Source organism: Ciconia boyciana, chromosome 5 (assembly GCF_034638445.1).
Source record: "Ciconia boyciana chromosome 5, ASM3463844v1, whole genome shotgun sequence".
NCBI lineage: Eukaryota > Metazoa > Chordata > Aves > Ciconiiformes > Ciconiidae > Ciconia > Ciconia boyciana.
This window is the reverse complement of record NC_132938.1, coordinates 51,302,887-51,325,131: the sequence shown is the minus strand read 5'-3', so window position 1 is coordinate 51,325,131 and position 22,245 is coordinate 51,302,887. Positions and strand designations below refer to the sequence as shown.

The 22,245-nt window shown below is 46.9% G+C and overlaps 2 protein-coding genes across 2 annotated transcripts; both read left to right on the top strand.

Moving 5' to 3' along the window:
* The first annotated feature begins 117 nt into the window (after window positions 1-117).
* Window positions 118-6,439, top strand: LEPROTL1 (leptin receptor overlapping transcript like 1). The gene is made up of 4 exons (XM_072861337.1): window positions 118-280; window positions 744-819; window positions 2,782-2,968; window positions 4,026-6,439. Exons 1-4 carry the CDS (start codon window positions 265-267, stop codon window positions 4,140-4,142), a joined length of 396 nt encoding a protein of 131 aa, XP_072717438.1. The 5' UTR covers window positions 118-264; the 3' UTR covers window positions 4,143-6,439.
* A 928-nt stretch (window positions 6,440-7,367) lies between these two features.
* Window positions 7,368-21,965, top strand: SRP72 (signal recognition particle 72). The gene is made up of 19 exons (XM_072862334.1): window positions 7,368-7,522; window positions 8,744-8,864; window positions 10,678-10,801; window positions 11,610-11,753; window positions 12,521-12,632; window positions 13,783-13,814; window positions 14,438-14,562; window positions 14,655-14,712; window positions 14,905-15,036; window positions 15,446-15,574; window positions 16,096-16,168; window positions 16,736-16,800; window positions 17,791-17,886; window positions 18,351-18,454; window positions 19,064-19,141; window positions 19,789-19,926; window positions 20,189-20,226; window positions 20,542-20,701; window positions 21,711-21,965. The coding sequence occupies exons 1-19, from the start codon at window positions 7,414-7,416 to the stop codon at window positions 21,883-21,885; spliced, it is 2,013 nt and encodes a 670-aa protein (XP_072718435.1). The 5' UTR covers window positions 7,368-7,413; the 3' UTR covers window positions 21,886-21,965.
* The last annotated feature ends 280 nt before the right edge of the window (window positions 21,966-22,245 follow it).

Sequence of the window (22,245 nt, the reverse complement as noted above, 5' to 3'; positions counted from 1 at the left end):
GGGCCAATGGGCGGCGAGGGAGCCGCGGGCAGTGGGAGGGCCCCTTGCTTCCCGCGCTTCGGGGAGGGGGCGGAGCTGGCGCCGTGGGCCCTTCCACGCGCGCACCACGTCGCGCGCGTCCATGCGGCCGGAGCGGGCGAGGAGAGCGGGCGGGGCGCGCTCGGCGCCTGCGCGCTCCCCTCCCGGAAGCGGCTCGGGGCCGCGCCACTTCCGCTTCCCGGCGCGCGCCCCTCGGCCTGTGCGGCTCGCGGGACGGGCGGCGCCATGGCCGGCATCAAAGGTGCGCGGGGGGCGGGGGCGGGGCGGTTGTCCTGGCAATGGCGGCGGAGCGCCCCCGGCTCCCCCCCGTGGGCCGCGCCGCGCCCGGCGCCCCGCCGTCTGGCGGAGGCCCTGCGGCGGCTGGGGCGGGCAGGGGGGGCGGGCGGCCCTGTGGCCGGCGCCGGTGGGGCCGCGCCCCCGCGGGAGGCCCGGCGCGGCTCTCGCGGGGACGGGCGGTGAAGGGGCCGCGCGGCCCTCCTGGGGCGGGAGGGGAGCTGGGCGTCGCGGGGGGCTGCCCGCCCCGGCAGCCCCGGGCCCGGGGGGCGGGGGGAGCTCTGCCGCGGCAGCGGGAGAGCAGCGCGCCCGGCCCCGCCCTGGCTCTCGCCACGGCGGAGGCTGGGTCGCCGCTGCTTGAAGGTTGTAGTCGGCGTTTTATGCAGCGCATCGAACCCTTCACCTGCTGTCGGTCTGTGTTCTCGTTGTAGCCTTGATTAGCCTGTCCTTTGGGGGAGCAGTCGGACTGATGTTCTTGATGCTTGGATGTGCCCTTCCCCAATACAAGTAACGTGCACTCTCTTCCTACTCCTTGTTTCTTTTTGCATGTCTGTAACTCCAGAACAGTTTGGCTTTCGTAATGATGGACTGATAAGCCTTCTGTGCGAAGGAGGGTTTTTGGCTGGGGGTTTTGGCTTCAGAAGATTGGGGTGGGAAAAAAAGACCATCTAGGAGTTAATTCACCATAAAAGTGAAGGCAACAAAAGTTAAATTACCAGGCCTGGCTGCAAACTGTTAGAGAATGCACTGCCCTAGCATGTCTCCAGTGTTGTCCCTCTGCAGCTGATATGCAGACAGCTTCTCCTGAAGTAGACAGCAAGTCTGTATTATCAGGGGAGCGTTTGCATTTTCTCTGGCTACTTAGTGGTAGCTGGGCTGTCGGTGACTGTCAGGTGGACCCTTGGCTGTGTACCACACCTGGTAATGTAGTGTCTGGAATAATTGCAGCTGCTATCTGTACTTTCGGCCTATTGATTCCTATCTCTTAGTTGCCAGGAGATAGGATGTAGTAGACCAAAAGTTCAGAAAGTTAGGCCTGTGGCTTTGACCCTTTGCAAGTGAATGCTGACTTTACATATGTCCTGGTTTTGGCTGGGATAGAGTTAATTTTCTTCCTAGTAGCTGGTACAGTGCTGTGGTTTGGATTTAGTATGAGAGTAATGCTGATAGCACACTGACTGATGGTTTAGTTGTAGCTAAGCAGTGCTTACACTAGGCAAGGACTTTTCAGCTCCCCAGGCTCTACCAGGTGCACAAGAAGCTGGGAGGGGCACAGCCAGGACAGCTGACCCCAACTGGCCAAAGGGCTATGCCATACCATATGGCATCATGCTCAGTATAGAAACTGGGGGGAGTTGGCCAGGGGGCAGCGATTGCTGCTCAGGGACAGCCTGGGCATCGGTCAGTGGGTGGTGAGCGGTTGCATCACTTGGTATTTTGTTTTTCCCTGGGTCTTGTTCCTCTCTCTCTCGTTATTTTCCTTTTCATGACAATTTATTATTATTATTGTTATTATTATTTTATTTCAGTTCTTAAACTGTTCTTATCTCAGCCCATGAGTTTTCTTATTTGTGCTTTTCCGGTTCTCTCCCCCTCCCCTCTGGGAGGGGGGAGGGTGAGCGAGCGGCTGCGTGGTGCTTAGTTGTTGACTGGGGTTAAACCACGACAACAGAAAATCTTTTAAATCGACTTATTTAATGTTAAATAAACATCAAATATCCTGTTGATAGTCCTGGTAGTGATTGTGAATTGCAGTTCTCTACATATATGACTCGCTTCCTTATGCCAGCTTTCTTTTGTTAGAAAACCAGGGCTGGTGACTCAAACCCTTAGGAAGGAGATCATTATGCAGTCACTCTTCAAGCTGCAATAAAGTTTTATTGAAACAATGTGCAGCTGCATTGGTGTGTCTGGGAAATCTAGTCTGGTGAGCTGCAAGCAATAAAAGAAAACGTTGCCAAATATGATGGTGTAATTTTTGTAGGTTTTTGTTGCTTGCATTCAGATTAAAAAAAAAAAAAAGTATCTCTGCCCCATGGCAGCTGAGTATTGGCTGAGAACAATACCCTGTTCCATGTATGTGCACTGAAAGCTTACGGGCAAAATGACGTGGGGGCTCTACAAAGGTATCTCTGCAATTCTTAAGTAAAGCTGACAGGTTAAACTTAAGAGTTAAGCTCATCTTGTGAGGTGTTGTTAGATCTAGGCTTGCTTAGTGAAATCTTGCTTTATGAATATCCTGTTAGTGAGCTCTCTGCTGCTGCTGTTGAGGTCAGCTGAAGCTGCTCACAAGCATGGTCTGTTGGATTACTGTCAGCTTGTTCCAAAGCAAAGGATTTGCTTCCTCTGGGCTTGTGTCTGTCTTTCCAGAATGTGGATGTGGGATGGGGAAAATGCCTTGCATTGATTTTAGGAAGAACAGGAAGTAAATCAAGTTAATTTTAACTTTTCTTCTCCTTTCTTTTTCAGCCAGTACTGGCCACTGTTTGTTCTGTTTTTTTACATCCTTTCTCCTATCCCGTACTGCATAGCAAGAAGATTGGTAGATGACACAGACGCTACAAGTAATGCCTGCAAGGAGCTAGCAATATTTCTTACAACAGGCATTGTTGTCTCAGCATTTGGGCTACCGATAGTGTTTGCGAGAGCAGAACTGGTTAGTAATATTTCAATCTATGATTTTTTTTTTTCCTAGAAAACTTTGTTCTTTATGGCTTTTACTGAAGGTAAAGCTCTCATGCACTAAGCAGCTCTTACAAATACGTACTTAAGATGCTTGCAGCAGAAACAGAGTAAGAGTTCTTTTGGCAAGAAGAACTAACAGTAGAAACGGAAGCATGGCCGAACGTCGTGCTTGCCAATTGCTTCACGTGGTTGTGGAATAAATCCTAACAGCCTATATGCAATGCAGAGAAAATGAGATAGAAAATAGTGTGAAAACTTAATAGGCAAGTAACCAAATATAAAAGCATATAGAATACTTAGAAGGCAATTTGAGGAATAGTTGGGCTAAAGAAGCATGAATAAACAATGCATTTTTGCACTCACTGTTAATGATATGTGGTGTTATTTTTTAAACTTCTGAGTTGTCATTACATCTCTCCCAGTATACGGCTTTTCACTAAAATCCTTTAAAAGATGACCTTGTTTGTGTGAATTTCAGAGAGCACTACGAAGTCGAAAAACATGGAGTGCACTTTCATAAAATCTCTTTAGGCAAGAACAGCTCAGATGGTCAGTTTGAATGCCTTATACCCTTTGAGTAATCCACTTACTCTCCTTGGGAAACATTCACCTCCTTTTTTGTTACTGGGATATCTGCTGGCATTTTGGAGACCTGCATCCTTAAATGTCTCTTTAAAAAAGTCTTATAGCATGGTTAGCAAGTATAGCTGGGCTGCAGCCGTGTTTGATGCTGTTGCCTAGGCTTACTTTACTGTTCTTGGATGTTACAGCAAAAGAGCTGTGCCTTCTAGCCAGCGCTTTGAACACGGCTAGAGGAAACTTGCAGTGCTGCTTGGGTAACTGTGAATTGGTTGAGTCATTTTGGGAGGACCCAGCCTTCTTGGCGTAACCACAAATCATGAGATACCACCTTCTTGCAGCACGGACCTGTTGCTGAACTTTGTCTAGAATGTGACATTAAGATGTTACCTTTTGTCTTGCCAGTATTCAGTTCAAAACGCGTCTAACTAAATTCCCCTTGTTCACAGATTTACTGGGGTGCATGTGCACTTGTTCTGACGGGGAATACAGTCATCTTCGCCACGATCCTAGGATTTTTCTTGGTCTTTGGCAGCAACGACGACTTCAGCTGGCAGCAGTGGTGAAAGGAAGATAAGAGAACTATCATGGGCATCTTGTCATGCAGTGGCCATCCATACAAATGAGAGAATGGGCAATAAAGAGAAGTAGCGTAGCAAGCCTCTTGAGTATTTTAGATGCTCCTTTTCACCTTGTTCATTCAGAGTGTGCTACTGTTGCTGACAGGGTTTCTACATTTTTATGAAGTGGAGAGATGATCGATTTAGTTTTTACCTATGGTATGTTTTTAGGTGCTCTCTTGGTTTAAAATTGTCATCCTTCTGTCCGGTGTTTATGTGAAGCTTTAAATCTGGAACAAGAACATTTAAACATGGTTTCAAAGAAGATTTAAAGTGGGTTTTTTTTTGTTTTTTTTTTTTTTAAGTTAAGCATTAATACTGTGTTTCAAAAAAACTTTTTATATAGTGATTAAATTATATACAAGCTGAATGGAGGTAAGAGATTGTGCACCACCATTGTCAATTACCAGATCAATAGATTGTTGCTATATTTTAGCAGAGGTGAGGCGGGGCGGGGAGTACTAGTTGCAGATTTTTCTTCTGCCCATACCTCAAACTGGGTGATGAATGTTGATAGCCTTCATTTCAGGAGAAGGCTGGGGAGCAGGTAGAGTTATTTGGGAGAAGTCCTAAATTTGATCACCGCTAGCACTTTTACCTGCTTTGTTATCAAGTCTTGTGTGGATGTGACATTCAAATGCTCTGTAAATGTATTGATGCTATGACATACAAAACTGAAGTGTATTGTAGGGGAAGGGAAAATGATGTTTAAATTCCATTTTTTAAAAAAATATCTTTTGAACTCTTTCTATTTATAAGTATTGTATGGTTTTGAACTTTTATGTCAACTTTTTACCACAAAGATGGTAAAATGTTCATTTATGGAACTACTGGTCTGTGTTAATTTGAAGCATATACAAAGCTATTTCCTCCTTCCCCTTTTTAATTTATTTTATACATAGTATATATATATATAATAAAACAGTTTTTCAAATGTAGATGAAAACTTTGTGTTAAACTTGCCTAAGAAGGATTTTTTTTTTCCCCCCTTCACACAATGCAGTTGAGGCATGACTTTTTTGGAAGTCACTGGCTGAACTGATTTCACTGACTGTTTTTAAGTTCTGAGGCACTATTGGTTAATAAGATTTAATGTTATGTCTGTAACTGTAGCTTGCGTTCTGTAAGATTGCACATGTAGCTCCAAATATTTAAGACAAGTTTTCTGCATACCTCTCAATTGTCTGGATTTTTCATTTAAAGAAATGTGCTATTAGACATTCCGTCACGAGATAGTTGATGAGTGCCAGTTAACCAGGTCTGATTGTACCACAAGCAGTTATAAACTTGACCAAACATACTTCCAAACTATGTTTTTGTTGAAGTCTTTAAAAAAAAGTCTAGAAAACTTTCTGTGCATAATTAAAAGCTGACAATTGCTTAGGTTTTGCTTAACAGTGGAGCAGTATGAAAAGGCACTGAATTGCAGGTCCTAACTGTAGTATTTGTGCGCAGATGTAAACAAAGTAAAAAGCTTGAATATTTGAGGTCTGGTAGCGATGGTAGTTACTTACATGATGTGCTCAAGGAACTTACACCAGCAGGTAGGGGCAGCAGGGGTTGTAGCTACACGCGCTGCTTTGTTAATGTCGTCCTGTTGTATAAAATAAGAGCTCGATTTTATCCGTGCTGGTAGAGGAACAAATAGGTGTCAGGTCCCTAGTGCAGAAGGCAGTCTATAGCAGATGGTCTTTCAGCCATAAGTAAGTGGTTCACCAGCTGTAGAATCACTCGCTTCATCACCTTTTTCAGCAAGACTTCTGCATCCCTGCCCCCAGCACGACGGATGCTTCGGAAAATCTTCCAAACCAGTGGCTAAATTTGCATTCCTTTGCAGTCCTTGCGAAGGAGGAACGCTTAGGGCTTGTACAAACCTTCTGTTACCGACTCCTTTTTTGTGGTCAGGAACTGTGTTTTCTTTTTCATTCCTGTGCTGCTAAGCCTACTTCTCAATGTGATCTCTGGATCACTGTGATCTCTGGATCAACAGTGATCTCTGGATCACTGGCCATAGAGCTGACCGTGTATGTAGTGGCGGTGCATTTTTTGAATGTTAATTGCATTACAGCATTACCTTCTTTTGCTTGCACGCTGAGTACGTGCAGTATCGCTGATTTACGAGCTAGACACTTGAGAGGTATGATCCTTCCATGTAACATGCACTGAGAGAGCGTTACCATCCTTCTAGAGGGAAGAACTTTGAATGATAAAAGTTTTAAACAGCAATCTTGAGTTCTGTATGTTTAATCAAAAATACTCTAATAAAAGAGTATTTTGTTTAAAGTATTCATTGTTTTTTTCTTTCTTTAATGTGGTTGTCATTCCTGTTGAAGAGATGTCACCAGATTACTCAGTAGTCCTTCAGAGTGAGTATTTGTGTCATTTTTCTTGGAGTGCTCTACGAAAAGGGGCTCGACCGTGCAGCGCCGTACTGGTTGCGCTGAGCTGGCTTTGCTGGTCGCATCTCACGTCCGCAGTTTATCTTCAGTTTGTGTTTGAAGTCCAAATTCTGAGACGGTGGTAGCGTTACAAAGTGATAGCCACCTTCACCCTCTGGTGCGCTTGTAATTTTTATTTAAAAAACCCAGGCTTTGTAATATTTGTAATCATTCACGATGTTTCTGAAATTTGAAAACTGATGGTAGCCTTTTAGCAGACGAAAGTAATGGGAATTGGTGGAAAATCCTTTGGGGGGGGGCAATGGCCCCCTTCCCCCTCCCCACACATGCTCATATCTGTTCATTTGATTAATTTTTTTTTTCGTTTGTTTATTCTGAGAGGGGGGAAAAGTTGGTTAAAATATTAACAACAAAAAAGAAGTTCTTCCGTTAAAACATTGGGAGAAAGGTGGAGCCGAGTAATTCGGCAATAACCGGGACGCTACAGCTGCACGCAGTTTTCTCATGAACTCGTTCGAAACTCGCAATGTGCGCGTTAAGGATAAGAAGTTTGAGCGTAACGGGGAAAATTTCAGCGCCCCAGCCCCGCAGGTGCGCCCCGCAGGTGCACCCCCCGTGCCTTCTGTCAGGCGCCCTGGCGGGAGAAGGCGGGACGGCGGCGGTGTGACGGGAACGGGGCGCCGGAAGAGCGGGAGGGGCGGCGGAGGGAGGGGCCCCGCCCGCCCCTTCGCGACGTGGCGGCCGGCGCTCGCGGCCTTTCCGCTTCCGGGGCAGCCGCCGGCCCCGCCCCGCGGTGTGTGTCTCCTCCCGGTTCCAAGATGGCGGCGGCGGCGGGCGGCGCGGGGGCCGCGGCGGCGCTGTGGAGCGAGGTGAACCGCTGCGGCCAGAACGGCGACTTCGCCCGCGCGCTCAAGTCCGTTAACAAGAGTGAGTGAGCGCGTGAGTGCCGCCATGTCGGCGCCGGGCCCTGCCGCGCCGCGGGGCCGCACGCCGCCGGGAGGAGGCTGCGTGCGGGCCGGGCGCGGGGCCGTTCCCGGCGTCCGTGTCGTGTCCCCTCCCCCCGGCCTCATATCTCTCCCGGCCGGCGTCGCTGCCCGTGGTCTCTGCCTGGGCGGGCTTGGCCTCGCGCAGGGGCACGGCTGTGGTGGGGAACGGGGGGTTCCGTGTGTAGGCTTCCTACCGGGCCGCCGGAGCAGGGCTGCGGGCAAAGGGCGCCCAGCGGCGGTCCGGCACGCCGCCGGAGGTTTTACTGTGCTGGGGGAGAGGCAGAAGCGGGTGGTGGGGGAGCCGACGGGGCAGCCGCCTAGGCCCCGCTCCTGCACCGGGACCGTCGGTTGCTTTCGTTGCATCACGTAGCCCTTGCTGCGGGCCAAGCCTTCAGAGCTACCCGTGGGTTTTCCTTCAGTTTTGATCGTGGGAGGAAGGAGGGCTTTTCCCCTGGGCATTGGAGGAGCGCTGCTGTGCATATGGACCAACTGACTTGGCAGCGATAACTTGCTCGGGAGTGAGAGTCCACATTGAGATGTGTTGTTTAGATAGTTTGGCATCCAAAATGGGATTGCAGTACAGCGCACGTTATGGCTAAAAGTCCTCTCTTTGCTGTTTGTAGGGAGTAGGGGCTCATCTCCCGTCCTGGCAGATCTGAGAGTTGAGGTCACATGAAAAAATCAAATACAAAAATCTGTTTCTCTCTCTTTTTTCTCCCTCACTGCCTTCCACTGGCAGAAAGTATTAGCACATAAAGTGACTACGTGCCTAGAGCCATACCGTTGTTCTATATCAAGTGTTTTTCTTCCTGTATATGCTTTACGTGGCACTGAGGTTTTGGCACTGTGTTCTCTGCCTGGAAGTGAAATGCCAAGGAAAGGTTTGTCCAGGTGTGTACGGCTCCTTTGGTGCAGCTCTGTCCCAGGCATGTTAGCGCAGCGGTCACTGCAGGTAGGTTCAGTATTTATACTGGATTCTTTTATCCTGACAGGATTTTTTTCATGATCTGAGCCAAAGCAAGCCATGCCAGGACCCTTTTACGTTGATGTGACTGCTCTCTATGATGGGTTTTTGCAACTGTAACAACATATGGCTCTTACAAAGCCTTAGTGTGTCTGATAATGAGTTAGATCATTGTGTTGAAACTGGTTTCTCATCCAGTACTGCAGATCAGCAAAGACGATGTGACTGCACTTCAGTGTAAAGTAGTGTGTCTTATCCAGAACGGGAACTTCAAGGAAGCCCTCGGCGTAATCAACACCCACACTAAAGTGTTAACCAGGTGAGTTGTGTCTTGCTGTACTCTACAAAATATGAAACCACAAGTCCTTGAGAAGCTGCTGCAGCTTCGGTGGAGGGGATTAGGAGGCAGCAAAATAAAGAGCAGGAGGTGCTCAGAGCTATTGGGATTGGGCTTCTCAGTGAAACACTGGTTTATTCTGGGTGTGAGAGGTGGTCTGGATGAGTTTGAGACAGCCTAATGTCTTGCTGTTACTGATGAAGGGATTGTCCCTAATCTAGTTTTCAGCCACCTTCGTGAGCTGATTCTGTTTGTTGATGTAGTTGAGCACCACAGCTGGTACAAGGAAAGAGGACAGATCTCATGGGGAGTGAAAAGAGAAGGGAGAAGCCCTTGCCAGTGGGAGTGAGCTGTTAGCTTTGCTTGGCTGTCTCATCATACTGCTCCTTGGGGTTCCTTTTCTTTGCCAGCCTGAAGGTACTGCTTCAGCTTTTGGGGTGGTCCAAGCCCTTTGTGCACGTTCTCAAAATCAGGACCTTGGAGACAACTTGTGTTTGAGAACAAGTCGAGGTTCCCATTTCTGTCATTAATCTCATTTTCTTCCTAATAAAGATGCTCTTTGTGCAACGACTAGGATGAAAATTGATACCCAAGAACTGCCTGGCAGCAAAATTGTTGTATTTCAGATACTGCTCTTGTTAAGGAACTTCCCAGAAAAGTGTGTTGTAGTATCAGTGCGAAGAAACATACCCTCGTTTATGTTCACATCTGACTAAAACATAATTACCTTATTCACAAATCCTTTCTTTCCTGGGATGGAAGGGGTTTAATTTAAGTTTTTAAGCTCGTTTTTTTTAGTATATGGTGAGGAGGAGGAGTAATTTCTCTAAATTCAACTAGCTTCAGAGTTCTCCCTATAATTTCTTTAGCTTGGCTCTACTATGTGTCTGTCTCTGCATCCTGCAGAGCAGGGAAAGAGGTGGTTCTTGTTCTGCCTTGAAGTCGTCCTGTCCTGTACTAGGCTGGCCCACTGCTTTGCTTTAATTCTTAATGCCACTCGTTTGTTTTCAGACTCCCCTAATACTCAGCTGGACTGAGATAATTTTAAATAGACAGAGAAATAGCTGGTGACAAGTGGCACCAGTGATGACCTAAGGGAACCACTGATTCCCTTAGTTCCAATTTTCCTTTGGCTTAGGTGGTAACTCAGGGGTAGGTGGAACGTAGCATTCAAGGCTCTGCTTGTTTGATAATGCACTTCCCTGCTGGCGTGAGCTTGCTTTGAAGCCAAGTTTATGTTAACATCAGCAAGTTCTGCTGTGCTGATATTTCAAAATAGGTTAATATTACCGTTGGCTTAGTATCAGACTATAAGAGGGACTGTGTTTTATACAGTCTTTCCTTTCTCTCTCTGTGCGAGTCAATTGTCTTTGAAAGTTTGCAGTAACAATCTTTTGCTGTAATGGTATACCTTCTCCTTAAGAAGGAGTCACATAATGAAGTTTGGTATTGTTTTACCTTTAAGCATTTGATTCACATAATCAGTAGGAGGCCGGGGGAGGAGAGGATTTGAAATGCCATGTGTCTGGAAACACCAGAAAAAGAAACCTCCTCTTTTAGGTGAAGTTTTGATATTCCTTCTCTGTTGAACACAAAGTAGGTTTAAGATATTTTCAGTGCTCAACAGATACATAATTCAGTAATCTGGGATAATGTGCTCACCTCTGGTGTTTGGCTCTTTGGGAATGTAGCAGCCTGACTAACTAGGGCTGCTTAAACAAGTGTGTTCAGGTGGGTGAATGCTGTTGAATGAAGACTGCAGTGCCTGCTCTCAGCCTTTGTCTTGTCCTTGCAGTGACATTATTGCCTTTGAGAAGGCCTACTGTGAATACAGGTTGAATCGTATTGAAAATGCTCTCAAGACCATTCAGAGTGCCAGTCAGCAGACAGACAAACTGAAGGAGCTTTATGGACAAGTGGTAATTACAAGCTTTTCTTCCTGGTGGGAGTTTCATATGCTGGATGCCTTGTCCCTCATCTGATGTGGGACAAGTATGGGGACAGAATTTCCTTCTCTGTCTTGAAGGTAAGGAGAGGTAGAGTTCCCAACTGCTCCAACTTCTGTGGAGCTTCAGTCACCTGTTGCTGGAGGCAGAGTCGTCATCTTATTGCCATGAACAAAACCAATGCATCTGTGACTCCCTCTCCCTTCCTGGGTCTGGCCTGGTAATAGCCATTTGGCTGAGGGGACGGAGGATGGAAGAGAGCTGATGAGATTTGTTTGGGGTTGAACCATCTGCTTGCGTTGGATACCTGTCCAGGAATGGTTTATGGGACCTGACATCTTGGGTGTTAGGAGTGAAGCAGAAAAGAAGTTGCATTTGTTCTCTGGTTTCTCCCTGGTTGATCAGAACAGTTTTGTGAAGAATTGGCTGTCTTCTCTCAGCTGCATGAAAGACCGTTCATTTCATGGCTCTCAGAGAGGTGATCTAATCTGGAAAAAGGCTGTTTGAGGACAAAACTGTGTAAACTGCTGCTTTTAAAGAAGCTGTTTTACGAGTAAGAACTGTGCCGTTTGTGTGCAGGTATCTAGTGTCATTGCTTGAGTCCTTGCAAATGTAATCTATAGAGTTTGCTCTTAAAGGTAGATGCAAATGTTAGTAGTGTTCTGCTTAAAACATATGATGCTCTGCTGCTGCCAGTCCATGGGAAGGGAGGAAGGAGGCTGTAGTTACTAGTGTACACAGGGAAATACTGTTCTGAAGGCTAATTTCTTCCCCTTCTCAGTTGTACAGGCTGGAGCGTTACGATGATTGTCTGGCTGCATACAGGGATCTCATCCGCAACTCCCAGGATGAGTATGAGGAAGAGAGAAAAACCAACCTCTCGGCTGTTGTGGCAGCCCAAAGCACATGGGAGAAGGTGATGCCAGTAAGTAAGTGTGTGTGTGAGTGAGAGCCAAGGAATAAACAATCTGGAAGCGTAGATATTTAACAGGATAGAAATGTGTTCTTGTCTCTTAATGACTTCTGAGTGTATTGAAGATCACCTAGTGGTTTCCCCTGTATGGAGGAATAAATGCTGTTATTGTTCATGAGTTGTACTTCATCTTTGATCTCTAGGAGACTCGTATTAGTAGATGTCACAGCAGAGCAGGAAGTACATCTCTCTGAGCCTGCGTTAGGCAGAACACCTGTGGTGACTAGCACTTTCCTCTGTCTCATTACCCTCTTGCCCAGGGTAAAGCTAACTGCCTGGATCACCCAGCCATGCTTGGGAATAATTTTGTTAATGAGCAGTGCAGATTGTAATGTTCTCATTTTTTTAGAAATCTTTGTACTTGGAGGTGTGCACAGCATGCTCAGCTTTCTGTTCAGCGCTGTGGATCCACTTTGTAGTTCTCTAGAGTAGCGGTTCTTACCTGCCTTCTTTCAGCAGCCTAAGTAGTCCTCACGTTCAGGCTGGAGTTCCTTTGCTGCCTTGTCAGTTGCCTCTGACTTTGTTGTGCAGTGTAAGGGAAGATCCTTTGCACTGTGACTTATTTGCCAGGTGTGTGCCCTTTTAAAATTGGCTCTAAATTTATTTTGCAAGGAATAGTTTTGGTGTTCATGAAAACGATAGTTTGTATCCATTGCCTGTCAAATCTGTATAGATCAGTTGGTGTTTATGCAGTGTTACATTTGCTTTTCATGCTATAGGAGGATTTGGGCCTTCGAGAAGCTACCTACGAGCTGTGTTATAACAGTGCATGTGCATTGATTGGGCAAGGAAAGTTGAATGAAGCAATGAAAAAACTACAGAAAGCAGAAGGTAAAAACATGGTGAAGCTTTGTATGATAGTAGTAGTTACTTGCTCTCTGTAGACACGCTTAATCAGAGAGAAAGACCTTTTGAAAATTTAAAAACTGACCAGCAGCAGGATTTGTTGTAAGGTTCCTGACAGAACTGGTGTTTTTGTAAAAGCATTCCTCTACAGCTCTTTTCCAGAGCCATGCGGCATGTACCATCTCCTGGCTCTCTTAGAGCCCCTGATTGGTGTTCAATGCCTTTGAGCAGTTTTTTGAAGTAGAAAGTAGACATGAGTATAATCTCTTCTCATAAGCATGAGATGTTTCATCTATTCTGACTCCTGGTTTTGTTAGTGTATGTATATATATAAAAGTATACTATAAAAAATAAAAATACTTCATGGTCTGAATTAGGTATGAAATTAGTATAAGCCAATAAATGAGCTTTTTTTGTGGAGAGGATTTTTTTCTATGGGGTGGAAGGGGGATTTTGTGTGTGTTTTAAAAAAAAAAAAAAAAAGGTGGGGGGAGAATTAGGAAGAATTAGTTTCTTTCTGACCTAATTGCTCTTGCAGATATATAGGTTAGTTCTGTCCCAATTTTGATGATAGGATAGCAGCTCTCCCATACAACTGATTTATTGAGCATGTGTAATTTGAACCTATGTGCTGTGATAGTAGTCCTTTGGAGAGCAAAACAAGTGATGTTCTGGTGAGATATATGAGCAAGTTAAGAAGTGACTGGTATCTGTACTGAAAATTGATGGAACTGCTGCCCCATAAAGGGTGGTGTAATGTGAATATTGCAGGCTTGCAGCACTTGACTCCCAAGATGGTGAGCAGTTGCAGCTGACTGATCCCTATGGAAAAGATCAGGAGCTAGGTTTAAGGAAATTTGTTCAGGAGAGAAAAATGAGTGTGTGACTCTGCTCTCAGAAGGTAGCTTTGGGAGGGACAGTATGTCCTGTGCATTTGATACTTCTTCTGCATCATCTAGTCTTCTCCCTCATGCTCAGTCCCATCCATCATCAGACTTGTAGTCTGATGTGCCCTTGTAATGCTGCAGAAGTTTCAGGGACACATGAAAGAAGTTTATGTTCCCCCACGCTTCTAGGCTGTTGTTTTCCCCTAAAGCCTTCTGAACTGTGTTCTTCAATTTGTTTTTCCTTTTAGAGCTGTGCCGCCAGTCGCTATCAGAAGACTCTGTAAGTTCTTGATGTTGTTCTGGAAAGTGTTCGCTTTGCACCAGCGTGAACGCGGGTGCGGTCATAAAGTGTACTGCAGATAGCCAGAGGATTGCTAAAGCTGCTGTGCACTATTACCCAGCAAGACTTGCCACTGCTGCTAGTACCTGCTTCTGAAGCTGGGGCAGCAATCGTGGTTGTTGCAGAAGTGTAGCTAAGACTGCAGACTGTTTGCTGCTGTGCTCCTTGCACAGTTGCCTATGCTGGTGCATGCAGGGATGGGTGCAGGTTGTCTGAAACCTCCCTGTGACCTGCTCATGCTATGGATGAACACACTGAGTGGGTGGTAGGAAACAGGAATTTTGTAATCACTGTCATTGGCTCAAGAAGAGGGCCAGGTTCAGCACACAAGTTAAGGGTATCCTCAGATTCTTGCAAGAGCAGGTGAAGCTTTCTTTTCTCCTGGTTTAACGCAGATGTGCTTGTATTCGTGCTGTGGCTACAACCTTCACCTGTAGTGGCTGGGGTACTTTGCTGCTAATGCTGCCCAAGAGAGCTCATAGACATTTGCCAACAGAATGCTGAAGCCAGGGGAAGAGAAGTGAGTTGACAGCTTTTTTCTTTTTGTCTTGGTTTTCCTTCAGGATGTGACAGAGGAAGACGTTGAGGCTGAACTGGCCATTATTCATGGTCAGATGGCTTATATCATGCAACTGCAGGGTCGTACAGAGGATGCTCTACAGCTCTACAATCAAATAATCAAGTTGAAGTAAGGGCTTTTCTAAAACAAACGCTCAGTCTTCTATCTGTAGGGAGACCACTGTTTAATAACAACGCGCTTTCTGCTTTTCTTATCTGCAGGCCAACAGATGTAGGACTGCTTGCTGTCATTGCAAATAACATCATCACAATTAACAAGGTATAGAATTACCTTGCCGCTTTCAGTGTGGCCCTTCCTGGTGATTACTCAGCCTGCTTCTCTGCTTCTGTGGAGAGAAGGGGGATAATCAGGAAAGACTCCTTCCTAAACAGTAGTTAAATCACAGACCCAGAGACCTTTTCTTCTTCAAGGAACGTAGTGAAATCTTCTCATGATGTCTTATTTCTCCAGGACCAAAATGTCTTTGACTCAAAGAAAAAGGTGAAGCTGACCAATGCAGAAGGTGTTGAGCATAAACTCTCCAAGAAACAGCTCCAGGCGATTGAATTCAACAAAGCTTTGCTGGCAATGTACACTAACCAGGTAGGGGAAACTGATCTGCAGTGAGTAGCTAGCAGTTTAGCACTCTCCACTGGAGTTTCACTAGGCAAAAATGGATATGCAGCTGTTCTGTCAGAAGATAAGACCACTTGGTTTAGGCATATAAGTGAGAAGAAAAAAAAAATCATCCCTAAAAGAATAGACAGCCCGTTGTGTAGTGACTTGGGTGTTGCTGTAGGGAGGATGATATGGAGATGACTAAAGACAGAAGGGGTGTGTGGGGTTCTCTTATGCATCTGAAGTGCTTCTAAGAGGACTTGTTCTTGGTTCTGTATACCCATTTCAGGGAAGCCATCACGAGCATCTCTTCTTAGATACAACTGGTATGTTAGCCCTGTGTTAGGTGCTTGCAGAGGTTGAGAAAAGTGTATTCTCTCTTCCCACTCCTCAGGCAGATCAGTGCCGCAAGCTGTCGGCAAGCCTGCAGTCGCAGAGCCCTGAGCATCTGCTCCCTGTGCTTATCCAGGCAGCCCAACTGTGTCGTGAGAAGCAGCATGCAAAGGCCGTAGGGCTTCTGCAGGTAGGTTAAGAGAAAGTACCTCTTTGGCCAAGCTCCATTTAAACTTGTGCTTTGTGTTCTCGTGTGCTGTTTCCCTTAGCGTGTTTTGTCTGGTTTAAATTTCCACGGGTATCTGACTGTGCTTATTTTGGTTTGGTTTAATGCTGCTGGAAAGCGTTTACACCCAACTGAACGATACTGCTTTTAAAGGGAAGTAGTTCCCTTGCACCTCTGGTTTTTATGCTTAGGAAGCTGTAGTAGACTTCTTCTAGGGTAAGCAATGGGGTCTGCTGCTCTGCTTGCAAGCAGTTTGCAACAGCCTCCTTTTGGGAGGGAGTGAGTGGCCTGGGATGGAAATCTGAGAGGACGATGGGCCACTGGCACAGCTTGGGGCCCTCCTCTGCTGTGTGCTGAAGCCTGCCTGTGCTGGAAAGCTTCCTTTGGCTCTTGCCAGCTTGCTGTGACTGAGCATGAGAGATGATTCACCAGAGCAACAGCCTGGTGCCCACACACATTGAATTGTTCTTTCCTCTGACTCTCAGGACTTTGCAGACCAGCACCCTGCCAATGCAGCTGAGATCAAGCTGACGATGGCCCAGCTAAAAATTGCTCAAGGTATCCAGTGTCCTCCTTTGTTGGGAAGTGTCTGCACATGATAATGGTACAGGGGCTGAGAAAAACAGGCTTTAGGGGGCAATCTTTGCTGCAGTCACTGCTGCATCAGGGGTGCAAAACAGAGATGCTTTCAGTCATTTTTCTGTATATATGGCTATGGCAGGATAGAGCTCATAGCTTAATGTCTGGATGTCCAGGCTCCACAGATTCCTGGCAGAATGCCCCCAGTCTTTGTGAATAATAGGGCTGAATCTGTTCTGGGGCAGGAGGGTCTCGGGAGCAGCGTGGGGCTCCCCGATGCCACCGTTCCTGTATACAGTCAGGCAGCACAGAGTTGCTCCTGGAAAGGACCCTGCTTGCAAAACCTTGCTCCTGAACCGTTGCAGGATGTGGCAAGGGCACAAAGGTCCTTTGTGTAGAGGCCTGTCCTTTATTCCTGGAAACGGGGGAGGTATTCTGAGAAGGGGATCCTTATGTCCCCATTGTTTACCTTTGGTCGGAAGTTCACAGGCAGAGTGAAGTGTTACTGTGCCACTCAGAGCATGTTCCTCCCTGTCTCTCTTCTAGGCAGTGTCACCAAAGCCTGCATGATCCTGAGGAGCATAGAAGAACTGCAGCACAAGCCTGGTATGGTAAGCAAAACTCAGTCTGAACTGTGTGAGGTTTTTCCCTTGTAGCACAGCTTTGTACTGCCTGCTCCCTGTTGCCTCTTCCCTGTGGTTTTCACTTGACCTGAGTGTCTGCAGGGAATTTGAGCCCATCTTCCTTGTCTTGGACAAAGGTGGGATTATAACTTGCATCAGGTGGCCTGAACTTAGCCACAGAAGTCTCTGCCTGTCAGCAGAGATGCTCTCTGCCTATGTTCCCATTCTCTCGTAATCCCTCAAACCTGTGTGATGCCTGGATTTATTTGCATAACATGACTGGAGCAGCTGCTTCCCTGGTATGTACTGTTGAGAAGTTTTTGAAGCAGCTTTAGGACAACAGGCATTAGGGAGAAAGTGCTATATGTTCCATCCCCACAGCATCAGCCCGGTCTGCATGCATGTCCACATCTGGTATTTGGAAAAGCTTGATGACCTTGAAAATGCTCAAGTGTACAGCGTAAGCATCTTGACAGTTGTAGGTCTGTTCCAATTGCAAGTGCGAATGATCAAAGTAATTTATGGGGGCAGTCAGCAATACCAGCTCCTTGCCCTGGGTCACCTCTAGTTGTGACTGGGGTGTAGATAAGCAGGTGGTGTCTGTATCACCTCTTCAGTGCTGCTTTTTTTTTTTTAATGGCTCTTGGGATAGAAAATGGGGGAAGAAAAAGGGTTTCTAATGAAACTGTCCCCAGTGGCAAGCAAAGAAAGTGTCAAGACAAGAAGGTTCTTTCTGTGAATGCAGTCTTAAGCTTGTACTGTAGGAGAAAGGTTGGTGGGGACATTTCTTTGGGAGGGACCTGGGTAGGAAGGTCTCACCTGGGTATCCTGCCTGTTACCACAGCTGGTTTTTAGGGACAAGGCAGAAAGCTCACATTGAGTCTGCTTTTTAGGAAATCCCGTCATTTAACTGCTGACTCTCTGGCTACAGACAGCTTTTGTGAGGATCTGCTATAAGCTGCTCTTGAATGTTTGCAGGTGTCTGCATTGGTGACAATGTACAGTCATGAAGAGGACATTGACAGTGCAATCGAGGTCTTCACACAGGCTATCCAGTGGTATCAGCAATTCCAGGCAAGTCAGACCAGATGAACTGATGTGCAAGGCTTTGTCCCAGTCTTTTCTAGCTAGTCCAACTCAGCTTTTCCTATTGATGCACGGCCCCAGCAGCTCATCCAGTTGGGGTTTTGGAGACCTGTGAGCTCCTGTTTTGTAAGCGTTCGTTTTATCACTGTTTCATTATTTTAGATGTATTGCAAATGGGGAGCAGCAGCTCCTGTCACATTAGGAGAGTGGGGGCAATGGGTGCCCAAATGTAGCAATTGGGCCTTCTCCCTGATTAGAAAACATTGTGGAGCAGCAAGCTGCCTTGTCCTATGCAGTTCTGCCTCACATCCTAGAGTGCAAAGGTGGTCTATTTTCTGCATGACAGGGTGCTAACCTAGTTCTCCTTGGCCAGGTCTCGGGGGTATTAAAGCCAGCTAGAGCTGGGCTCCATGCTGTGGTAATGAGGAACTAATGGCTGCTGTGTCTTTCAGCCAAAGTCTCCTGTCCATTTGTCGCTGATAAGGGAAGCTGCCAACTTCAAACTAAAGCATGGCAGGAAGAAGGAAGCAATCAGCGACTTGGAGGAGCTCTGGAAGTGAGTTGGGTGGTTGCTGAACAGGAGGTCTCCACCCAGAGACCTCTGCAAGCTGTCTGGTGCCAGGCAGTGTCTGACAATGTTGGTTTAGTGGTAGCCCACCTTTAGAGTTGCTTTTGCACAGGGGCTCCAATGCAAAGCCCTATTTTGGAAGGAGTTGGGATCGTTAACTTGATCTATAGCTGATGTTCACTTGAAAACCTGGTTGACTTGTCCCAGAGGCCTCTTGTGTGCAGTGAAGGTTGCTTTGGGGACTGGGATGCATCATTTTTTCTAGTGCTGCATAAACCATGGATGTCTAGGTTTTAGTTTTCATTATGCACTTGATGGAATTTTGCAGGGGGGACTGTTAACTTGCCTTTGCTACTGGGACCTGAGGGATTTTTGTCTTTCATTGCCTGTTTCATGATACTGTGGAGATGTCTGCACCTCCCTTTGTCCACACCAGTGATGTTTGGTGATGTGCTCTGGAGGAGACCACAGACTGACATGCCTGTCCCCACAGATAGTAGCTATGCTGCAGCAGCAAGCACTGCATGGTGATACAAGTCTTTGGGTTGAGTGTGTACCTTGGTAACTTGGTCCACTTTTTTTTTTTTCCCTATAAAGGCAAAACCCAAAAGATGTGCATACTCTGGCACAGCTCATCTCTGCCTACTCCCTGGTGGACCCTGAAAAAGCTAAAGTGTATCCTTTTGATGGTGGTATCAGAGCAAAGAAGGAAGCATTTGAGCATTGCTCCCTTGGATTTCAGCTGTGTGGGGAATTCAGACCCACTCTCACCTGAAGAAAGGCAAGGAACATCTCCAGAACAGCTACATATCGAGGTCAAGTTGTCTGGAGCTACATTATTTGCCTAATTGGTTTGATTACTGCAGGATCCCGGGGCCCTTTTGTCTTTGGCCTCCTCTCAGAATTGATAACTTAAAACTAGGTGGAACCACAAATAGGAGCTCCTCCGTCTTTTCTGCTGGAATCTTAAACCTGCGGTAGTAATGCAGGACTGTGCCCGACAAAATATGGCTAAGCTCTCAGTGACCCAAAATATCAGGTTCACATACTGCTTTTGCCACCCTGAGCAGCTTTCAGAGGAAGTTGCTGCTTCTGTCCCCGTATCAAAGAAGGGAAAAATGAGGCAGATGATGATTAAGCAGCCCATCCCAGCTTGTGTAGGAAGCTGGTGAGAGAGCTGCAACTAGCCCTGTAGGCCTGTCTGGTGTCTGCATTGCTACACGCCGAATTTGTTCAAGCTGAAGTTGCCCGTTGTTATCTGGACAAACCTGGGTGTTTATCTTTTGCTTGCCAGTTTGCATCCCTGAACTCTTCCTTTGCAGTCTTAGCAAACACTTGCCTTCCTCGGACACCATGTCACTGAAAGTAGATGTTGATGCGCTGGAGAACTCCCATGGAGCAACCTATGTTCGGAAGAAAGCTGGGAAGCTCACTGGAGACAACCAGCAGAAGGAGCAAGGGTAAAGTGGGCTGCTGTAGCTCTGGTGCAGTCATTCTTTGGGGTGGCACAAGAACCACACCTGGTGTGGTGGAGGCATTGCTGTAGAAGGCAGGCTGGTAGAAAGGGAGCCTGTTGTTTAACTGCAGGGAGCTTCACGTAGCAGCAGACCAAGTTTTGAGAGAGATGGGAGTGGTTTAGCTTCTTCCAGAGCTAGTTTTTAGTTGACTTGTCTGCTGTGTCCGTGCTGTGTCATAGTGGCTGTTTCCCTTCTTGCTTTTCAGACAAGGCGATGTGAAGAAGAAGAAGAAAAAAAAGAAGGGTAAGTTGCATCTCCTAGCTGTTGACATGGCACAGCTCCAGAGACCTTGCCAGATTGTTTCTTCAAATAGCCAGCCTTCAGCTCCGCAGGAGCAGGAGTCCTTTGCTGGGACTGGGTCCCTGTGAACCCAGATCTTCATGATAGCTTGTTTGGATGGGGCGTTTTTCCACAAAAGTGAGAGCAACACCCTGCTAGGATGATGTGGGTTGCTGGGCTCTTTGCAATTCCTGGCTACTGACATCCCATGCGTATCCCTTGGTGATGCCTCTCTAGTGTGTTGACCAATCTCATTTCGTGGCACTGGATGTTCTCCAGGAAAGCTGCCGAAGAACTATGACCCCAAGGTGACTCCCGACCCTGAGCGGTGGCTTCCAATGCGAGAGCGTTCCTACTATCGTGGACGAAAGAAGGGCAAGAAGAAGGATCAGGTTGGCAAGGGGACTCAGGGTTCAACCACAGCTGGCTCCTCTGAACTGTAAGTACCCATTTTGCAGGGCTTGGTGTGGGGAATCACTCCGTCGCGGCTGGGAGGGCTGGGTTTGTGCTGCTTTTCTGTGGCTCTGTCACCATGCCAGCTGTGGGTAGCACAAGTGAAACTGTACTTTGCCACTTGAACCTTCTACCAGCTGCTGTTCCTGAAGATCCCTGTAGGTCACTGAAAACCAAAATGACATGATAGGCATGCTTGAAGGTGCCAAGGTGCAAATAAAATTCCCATAGTCTTTTAATGTGCTTAGCTTTGACGATGAGATGAATTTTGCATGCTTTCTCTCAAGCTGTTTGCTTTCAAGTCTTTTGCTGGTTGGAGAACCATTAGCCATGATTTGGGAAAACACTGTACTTCCTTCTAAGTTGACACTGATTATTTGAGCTGGAATCGGGATTTACCATTGTGTATGAGGCCTGACAGCAAGATGGTGACTTGCTAGCATCTGAGAGAAGGAAGTACTTCTGAAATAATAGCAACGCAGGGAATTGCCAGTGCTGTCTGATAGTTTCTCTTTACACAGCTGTCTCAAAACAGAAGCATGAAAAGCCTTTTGTGGTACTGTTGGCTTGAGCAGTGTTTGCAAGGAGAGCTGGCACAAAGATGCCTTTGTGGTTAAGGAGAGAGGAAGGATGTTGGGTTTGCACTGCCTAAGCGTGGGGGCCTGAAAGGCTTCTTGTGTGTTGCATGAGCTGTCACATGTCTATTCAAAAGTTAGCCTTGCTTTTGTTGTTGAGGACTTACACTATCTAGTGAACATCAGTTAGAAGGCGATTGCCTGCCCTTTGAGACATGTTCCCGTCGTCCATCAGCCCTTCTATGTGTGTTGAAGCTTATTTAAGATCTCCTTGCATGAGTACCCCCCCATACATAATGCTACCTAATGCTGTCTTATGGGGCAGCTGCTGTTTTTCGCTGTCAGCTTCCTGCAGTAGTGCCACATCTTGCAGGTGTTTGTGAACCCACGTGGTATCTCTTTCTCTCGTCTTCCCTGCAGGGACGCCAGTAGGACTGCCAGCAGCCCACCTACCTCCCCTCGGCCCGGCAGCGCTGCAGCTGTATCGGCCACAAGTAACGTCATCCCCCCCAGGCACCAAAAACCCGCTGGTGCCCCGGCCACCAAGAAGAAACAGCAGCAGAAGAAGAAGAAAGGGGCTAAAGGAGGGTGGTAAAAAGCAGGATGTGTAACCTCCTTCCCTCAGGAGGTGATGCTGGTTGCAGAATAAAGGTCAAAAGCAAGTGTTGGCAAAAGGCTCTTGGCGTCTGGATCTCTGTCCTGTCTGTCAGTGGTCTGGGGGAAGATGGGCTGGTATAGGCACCGTGATGTGTCTGCTCACCAAGTTGCCTTCCTCACACTTGCCCCCACTGTGACTTAGGGTGTTGCCATCAAACTCAAATGCAGCCCCTAAGAAGAAATTTGTCCACGTTGCCAAACATTTAAAAGATGTGGAATAATCAAGAACTTCTTGAAATGTAGATTATACTCCTCCTGCATATGTTAAGGCCTTAACAGATTTATCTGACAGTGTCTC